Source organism: Bactrocera latifrons, unplaced genomic scaffold (genome assembly GCF_001853355.1).
Source record: "Bactrocera latifrons isolate USDA-ARS-PBARC rearing strain unplaced genomic scaffold, ASM185335v1 scaffold_68, whole genome shotgun sequence".
Classification (NCBI taxonomy): Eukaryota; Metazoa; Arthropoda; class Insecta; order Diptera; family Tephritidae; genus Bactrocera; species Bactrocera latifrons.
The window spans coordinates 686,334-695,106 of NW_017537356.1; the positions used below are offsets into that span (position 1 = coordinate 686,334).

Below are 8,773 nucleotides of genomic sequence, written 5' to 3' on the forward strand. Positions count from 1 at the left end.
CATACATACATATGTGTATCCATATGTACATTTTCACACCAGCTTCTACATGCAACCACTTCTGTTCTAATATTTTCCAAATCAGATAAAAAATTTACATTTTTACAAACAACAAGCCATTTAAGTACAAATCTAAATATAACTAATTAAATAATCAATAAATAAATTCAATATTCTTGGCAGCCATCAACAACCAACAACACAAAACAATGAATTAGGCATGTAAATATTCACACATCGCCAGCTTTGGTATTTTCTTATTATTGTAATTTACTTAGTAACGGTACTTGATTCAACCACGCTGCATAATTAAGATGTATAAATAATTACCGCTATTTGGCATTTCAATTAATTGTTTATATTCTAAACGAAAAAGAAAAATACTGACCGATGAAACGGCAAGATTGCGGCTTGCCCACAGAGAGATATGAAACTGCACAGAACTACACACATAATTACTTTACTTAGTACATACACTTGTTTCAATTCTTTGTCCGATCTTTCACTGTTGATATTTATATAAATGTGTCTGTATGTTTGGAGATAAACAATAGTGCGTGGGCCCCGCTGAATTGCTTAGCATGACTACTTGTACCATATACATACATACATACATACATATATTCATATAGACATACACACACGCATGTATTTGCATAAATACACAGTAATGGTGTTTATGGAAAAGTTGTTATCTGCTCGTTTTTGCTATTATTAGCAAAATGAGGAAAAAATAGTGTAATAGCAAAAAAGGTAAAATCAGAGAAATTTCAAAGTGAAACGCAGAATTTCTGCGCAAAACGCTATCATAAATTCACGTTCGACGCTTACCGCTCTGTTACGCTGCGTTACGCTGGCAGTCAGTCGAGTGCTGCGCTTGCGTAGCGTAGTTCAACAGAAAAGTCAGGTAAAATTTGAGTTTCAGACGAACTTTGGCCTTCACTTGCCATACCGTCATGGTGCTGCAACGAATGGCTAGAAAATTGTGTAAAAAAGTGTGAAATTTCAGTGGGCCGGTAAGGCGTTTAGTAGGTTTAAAAATTTTTTAACAATGATACATCGTTTTCTGTCTACACTGCAAACCATACTGGCATTATTTTTTGTAGTCGAAAAAGTCTTTTCGTATTTTGTCAATAGATGTCGTTGCAGTCGTATATCGCCTGTGCTACCATAAAGTGATGAAAATGCGAGATTTTAAGCTTCATTTAAGCAAAAAAAAAAAAGTTGCAAAAAGTTACAGCTGTTCAAAAACGAGAATGAAGAAATTCGCTATATTTTGAAATTTTTATATAAAAAAGGGAAGTTTATGGAGATAYTGCTGTAACACAGCAATGGTTCGTTGGCTTCCATTCTGGAAGTTTCGATATGAAAGATACACCTCGCTCTGGTCGACCTATCGTTGAAAAAGTTGATGGAATTATRGAAAATATTGACCAGGACCATCACATAAGCAGCCATGACATCGCTAAGGAACTTAACATTCAACATCAAACTGTTTTGAACCATTTGAAATAGGCTGGCTACAAAATGAAGTTCGATTTTTGGGTACCGCATGAATTGTCTGTAAAAAATTTAATAGACCGAACATCTGCGATTCTTTGCTGAAACGAAATGAAATCGAACCATTNATTCTTTGCTGAAACGAAATGAAATCGAACCATTTCTGAAGCGAGTGGTAACGGGAGGCGAAAAGTGGATCAAATACGAAAATAATGGGCGAAAAAAATCAAGGTCCAAGCGTGGTGAAGCTCAGCGAATGGTGCAAAGCCAGGATTGACGCCTCGAAAGGTTATGCTGAGTGTTTGGTGGGACTGGAAAGGAATCATCCACAATRAACTGCTCCAGCCTGGTCGAATGATTGATTCGACATTTTACTGTCAGAGRTTGAAGCAAGCAATCGAAACAAACGGTCAGAACTGATCAACAGAAAGGGCTTCGTCTTCCATCAGGACAACGTTCGACCACACACATCTTTGATGACTCGGCAAAAACTGTGAGAGCTTGGCTGGGAAGTTTTGATGCATTCACCATATAGCGCTGACCTTGCACCATCAGACTACCATTTGTTTCGATCTATGCAGAACCCCCTTAATGGAGTACAGTTGGCTTCAAGAGAAGCCTGTGAAAATTACTTGTCGCAGTTTTTCGCCGAGAACCCAGAAAAGTTTTACATTGAAGGAAAGAGGTCTCTAGCGGAAAAATGGCAAAAATTGGTCGACCAAAATGGTACCTTTGGTTCATTAAAGTTTATTATAAATATAAAAAATAAATTGAGTTGAAGTTTGATTAGCAATACGAAAAGACTTTCTCGACTACCCCATAGGCATGTTAGTTTGATTATTGCTTCACTGTACCACAACAGCAACCTTAATTGTACAATGTGCAATAGCAAAATCAGCAATAAGCGCACGCATTTGTTGTTGGCGCACGGAACAAATTTTTACGTTTGCTACACTTTGCCACTACCGCCAACCCACCAGCGTCTCTCCTAAGCACTACAAATGCACAAATCTCAATAATTTTCCATTTTTTTTCGTTTGTATTTTCGTTTTCACTTAATAATAATTGTAAAATGCGCGCTTAATTGTATATTTCTCTCTCAATTCCGACATTTTTGCAGATATGTTGAGCAAAAGCGAACGCATAGAAAGCCACGGCSACAGCATCGACGATTCGACAGTCGATTTGGGCAAAAGTAAGCGCGTTGCCGATGGTAACGGCAGTGACAGCGGTTGCGTTACACCGTCCACTATGTCGGACAGCAATGCGGCGGCAATGCTGATCGYCGGTGGTGCAGACAATAGCGAGTCGTTGGCGCACGACGATGATTCATCCGCATCCAATGCCACYAATACAACTACCACAACAGCAACAGCAAATAAACAGTCATATGCTTTTACAATTGATAGCTTCAATGATAGCGGCTGTGATCCTGAAGCGGCTAAAGCGCGTTACAAAAGCATGATGGAGCGTTTTCAGAGTCGCCACCGACGCGGCGCATCCATGTCGAAGTTGGAAGCTGGTGAYGCGGCCGTCAATAAGGAAACCACAATGACCAATTCAGTATCGGCCACACCACTTAGTGGCAGCGCGCATGCACGTCAAGCGCGCAATRGTACAGGCGCCGCTGACAACACATACGATAACGGTGGCGGCGAKGCGTCGAAAGTGAAGCTGCGTGTGCGCGATCGCAGCACATCACGTGTACGCGACGCTAGCAAGCGCCACAGTTGGTCACCGCGTTCCAGCACACAGGAGTCACAGTTGCACGCGCACGCTCAGCATGCCGTCGCGCAAACACCAACAGCGCCGCGTACTAGTCAGCACAGCGCARTTGAACGCGCGCATACTGCAGCGCAGAAGCCCTTACCGCCAACGCGCAAAAACGTCAGCAAGCAAAAACCACCGCCGCTGCAGCTGCCCAAAGGCGCTGCCAACCTAGTAGCRAATCGCACACAATTCACGCCGCGCTCGACCGCTATGCAATTGGCCTTGCAGAAGGTGGACTTTCTGTGCGCGCAGCCGCCGCTCGCCGAACTGAAGAACTACAACTTGGAGGCGGATAATATCAGTGAAACCGGCACATACACGCTGGATGGCGACAACTACACGGAGGAGCAAAAGGATCTGATGAACATCGACAAGAGCGCGCAACAGGCTTTGAAAGCACAACAACAGCGCCCGAAGAATTTGCAATTGAGCAACAGTGGCGTTGATGTCGAAGCGCARCTGAGTAACACGAAAATCCCAGTACATGTGAACAATCGTTCGAATGTGCTCGAGGTGAATTACTACCATGACGCAGAAGCCGAACAGGCTCCGCAATCACCGCGCGCATACAACGAACGCGATCTTATTTTGGGTGTGCATGACTCGGCTGGCGCATATTTGGAGAAGATAAAGTCGCGCGTGCTGCGCAACGCCACGGCGACAAAGTCTGCGCCAACGCAAGCTGAAATCGGGCTGAAAACTCCAACCGAAGACGATGGCGATTTGGGTTGYTTCACCAGCGTCACAACCAGCGGTGTGCTGGCCAAAAAGAGCGCGCTCGATCCACGTCCGCGTTTGACGCGCAAGTCTGGCTTGTCCACGTCACAAATTGACTCCTCCGAGTATGTGAGTAATGAGATGAAACTGAAGGCGAATACAGCCAGCGCGTACGCGGGCGGCGGTTTCACTGATCATCAGAAAGCAGAGTATCGTTTGAATCTGTTCACCAATCARAAAGATAACACGCAAGCGAAATTTGCGGCGACACGCAGTTATATCGAATCACCACCGGACACACCGACACACCAAAAGCTTTCCGATGCAGCGGTGCTGAAGACGGCACAAACCAAAAACGATTGGATACAGGAGTGGGCACGCAATGCGCGAGCACGCAGYCTCGCCTCAGACACGTCCAAAACTCGCAWACACACAGACGCGTCGCAGACAGCATTAATGACGCGCAGCTACACGTGCGCTTCCGATACAGCTGCCGGTGCTGATTCGCTAACCGACGATAGCATWTAYAATAGCAAACAGTGCATCAGCGCTGCCAAGCTGAATCGCAGTCTTGCCGAGCGTTATCGCTTGTCGGGCGAATGTGACTATTCGAGCGATCCAACGTTGTCGAGCGGCGCGTACAGCAGCGGTGGACAGCCGGTCGAGGGCATTTGCAAGCCACCAAAGAGTCCTTCGAAAATACCCTCACCGCTGCATTCAATTGGTCGTGCGCGCAGTGCAAGTCGTACGCGTGCGCCGCTACAGAATGTGATGTTACAGGGTGGCGTTGGCGACGAAGAGGCGGATATTTATTTGCAGAAGACAGCGGCTGCTATTAGCAATTTACAGCAGTCGCTTTCGCGCAAAAATTCACTAAAATCGCCGCCAACTACACATTCTTCAGCGTCGCCACGTGCGCACTCGGCACGCTCGCATGCTCATTCCTCGGCGTTGTACTCGCCGCCAGACGACTGCGGCAGTCCACAGCACGGTTTGGGCTCGCCCACATCTGCGGCCAGCGGCAGCGCCTACCATCACTCACCGTTGCATCGGCGCGTCGGCGCGAATGATCCCTACAGTCGCAATGCACAGCATTTGCAGCTGATGACGAGCAGCTTCAATGAGCAGCAATTGAAGTTGCTCACCAGCGGTGAATACTTGGCGCGACAAATGCGTGCGCGCAAGAACTCCTTCGATGGCAACATTAGCAATTCGCCAGCACGCCGCGCGGCGGTAGCGGCGGCCAATGCACAAGCGCAAGCCGGSCAAAGTGGTCAGGAGTCGCCATTACGTCGTTCCAGTTCGTTCTCGGCGAAAATAGCGACAACTCAACGTGCGGCGCGTCCACAATTCTCCAACATCTACACACCACCGGCTGCGCGACATAATTATTCGCTGGTTGGCGGCGGTGATGGGCAGTCCGCGGCGGCGGCAGCKCAYAAAAATGCTAGCATTATCAAAAAATCGGCGAGCAGCAATAATTTCCGGCACGCCATCGGTGATTACGATGAAAATTTCCAATATTACATAAACGATGAGGATGACATGGGCGAAGAGTATTATTCGAGTGGTGCTGAGGAAGTCGAGGARGAGGAGGAAGACGACAATGACCACTACTATCACCAACTTGACGATGATGATGTGCCAGCGGAAGTGGAGAACACGACTGCAGTGCCGCTCTCCAATACGCGCTTGAATAAGGCGCTACTGATGCGTATCGAACGTAGCAAACAACGTGTAAGCGGCGCTTCCGGCACGGGCAAGCCAGCCTCTGCGCCAGTAACGCGTTTGCAACAACAGCAAGCTGCCGGCTCATGTGGCGTTATGGCATGCCCGAACACGCCCGAGCTACCGCGGCGTGGCATACGCAGTGCGCCACGTTCCGGTGGCGCCGCAACGACGCGCCAGTCAGTGCCGCGTGACACCAGTCTCAGTCGTTTGGCATCACAGGTACCCAACTCGTTGGCCTCGGCCAAGAAGCAATTGCTACAAACCGCCGCCGCTGTGCCATCCACAACCAAACTGTCAAWTCAGCGTGTGCAACCGAAGTATTTGGACATATCGAAGTACAAGCCGGCGCAGGGCAATAATTTTCTACGCAAGAACGATTCCAAAAGCACACTGAAAACGTCAGCATTGAGCGGCGACATGATGAAACGCAGTCCGAGTAGCTCATCGATGGGGCTGAGTCGTGCGGATCCGACACGCACCAGCAATCGCAGTGTACGCTCGGTGGCCTCGTGCATGACCACAAGCGGCACTACGCTTGGCGGTGGTGGTAGCGGTGGTATGAACGGCGGTCGTGCCTCATCAGCGGYGCGTAGAGACCAGTCGGGTGAGTGCCACAACGCCGCTCATCATTGCAATTTGCATACAAAACGCGTTTCCCTCGAAACGTGTGCGGCATGTAATTGTTTTGTCTGTTAATYACAATTCTCAATGCATGCATTTTTTGTTTTATCCAGTGACCAAACAAAAGGAGGCAGAAATGGCCATGTGGAAGCGTCGCTCCACGTACGATCCCATGAAGGCGGCAGCCGAAGATCGCCGCAAGAAAGAGGAAGCCAAGCGCTTGGCGCTCGCCAAGAATATGGGCGAAATGCCATGYGAGAGGTAAGCCAGTTGCATGATTTTTATTGCTTTTATTTAAATTGCCCAAATAAACACTGTCCGAGTAAGGTATTATTGATACTAAAATGTCTATATATGTGTATTGTATATGTTGACACACAAGGTTTAGAATACTTAAGGCGAGGTTGTTAAGGTAATTTTAAATATTTGAATTTACTGTATTTGCTGTAAACTACATTTTACGATAATACTTAGCAGTTATTGTAGGTAGCAGCCACATACATACGTACACACATACATGCATATGCGTCCGGAATGTGACGCGTGTCAGTTAGCCAGGTATAGCGTGCCTTACCGTTAATGTTAAACGCACCAATGCAAGGTTAAAGCCAAATTATCACACTGAGGAATTAGGAAAAGTAGCTTAGAAATGCAATAACAGCACACACACACACACAAGCAATATACGTGCATTAGTTTTAGAAATCAAAATGAGAGCATTAKACTTACATAGGAGACAGGGTTGCAAAAAATGCATTAAAAAATTAATAATGATTTGAACTATTTTTATTTTATTTTGTAAACGCAAATACCGCCTTGAAAAAAAAAATTTGGTTCCGAATGCCGGATTAAAAAAAAATTAATCCCAATATTTAACTGAAAATTGAAATTTAATCATTTAATTACATAACTAAATAAAAAAAATTCAAAAGCTTTTCAAAATTGTTTTTCAACAATAAAAAAAATAAAAATGAATTTTGAAAATTTTAAAACTTTTAAAATGTGTTTAAAAAATAATTAGWTAATTTAATTTAAAGCTTTTTAAAAATGTTTGTCAATAATGGTTTTCGAAAATTAAAAAAAATTTAAATGTATTTAAAAAAATAATTAGTTAATTTAATTTAATTTCTAAAATTTCAAAAAAGACTTTTAAGAATGTTTGTCAAAAAATTAAAAAAAAAGAAAATGTAAAAACGTAAAACGAGTTTAAAAAATTAATATTGGATTTAAGACTGTCTCTTATACACATCTAGATGTGTATAGGTGAATGGTAATATACAGCAAATCATATAAGTTCATATTGGGTTGCAGTTTTTAAAATGATAATTGGCTAAAATAGTTTAAAGCAGGCGGTTGCGGTGTCTAACAGCTGAATTGGTGTTAAAAATGAAACTACTTGATAACTATAAGCGTTATAGGCATGTATGTCATAAAAATAAATTTAAAAAAAATGCTTAAAATTTGTTTTTTCAAAATTTCGAAAATGTTCTTCAAAAATTTCATAAATTTCAAAAATTTTCTTCAAAAATTTCAAAAATGTTTTTTTTTTAAATTTCGAAAATGCTTTCAAAATTTTTTTTCCGAAATTTAAAAGTGTCAAAATAGCTTTTCAAAAATTCCAATTTTTTTCAAAAATGGCAAGCATGTTTTCCTAAAAATATAATTTTTCGAAAATTGCAAAAAAAATTACGAAATTAAAATTTTGTTTTCAGAAATTGCATTTTACTATAATAAATTTTTTCGAAAATTGCAAAAATTTCAAAATTTATTTTTTGCAAAAAATTCAAAAATTGTTTAGATGTGTATAAGAGACAGAATATTAATTAATATTTAAAAAATTATCAAAAATAGAAACAAATAAAAAAATTTTAAATTTAAAAAAATTAAAAAAACGTTAAAAAAATCCTACAAACCAAAATAAAAGATAAAAAATTAATTTCAAAAATGAATTAAAACATAATTAAATAAGTATTAATTATTATTAGTAAGATTTTTATTACCCCCAGTTAACCCTTACTAGCACTTTAATACATATTTTTAGATTTTAAATTATATGTATATTTAAAAATAAAAAACATAAATTGGTGCAGGAAAACTAAAATATCTATTAAAACGCTAAATTTACTCTTATACTATGTACACAATATTAATAATATCTCATAATTTTTATTGTAAACATATTTTTTATATTGAAATGTATTAATTTAGCTTAGACCAGGTGAATGGTAATATACAGCAAATCATATAAGTTCATATTGGGTTGCAGTTTTTAAAATGATAATTGGCTAAAATAGTTTAAAGCAGGCGGTTGCGGTGTCTAACAGCTGAATTGGTGTTAAAAATGAAACTACTTGATAACTATAAGCGTTATAGGCATGTATTTCATAAAAATAAATTTAAAAAAAATGCTTAAAATTTGTTTTTTCAAAATTTC

General features: G+C 41.6%; 1 protein-coding gene across 3 annotated transcripts in view; it reads left to right on the forward strand.

Moving 5' to 3' along the window:
• LOC108975673 (serine-rich adhesin for platelets) overlaps positions 1-8,773 on the forward strand; it is a 21,346-nt gene that overhangs the window by 8,411 nt on the left and 4,162 nt on the right. For all 3 annotated transcript variants that reach the window (XM_018944354.1, XM_018944356.1, XM_018944355.1), the window contains exons 3-4: positions 2,621-6,322; positions 6,453-6,600. In XM_018944354.1, the coding sequence (XP_018799899.1) occupies positions 2,621-6,322; positions 6,453-6,600 (3,850 nt within the window). The remainder of the gene's footprint in view (positions 1-2,620; positions 6,323-6,452; positions 6,601-8,773) is intronic.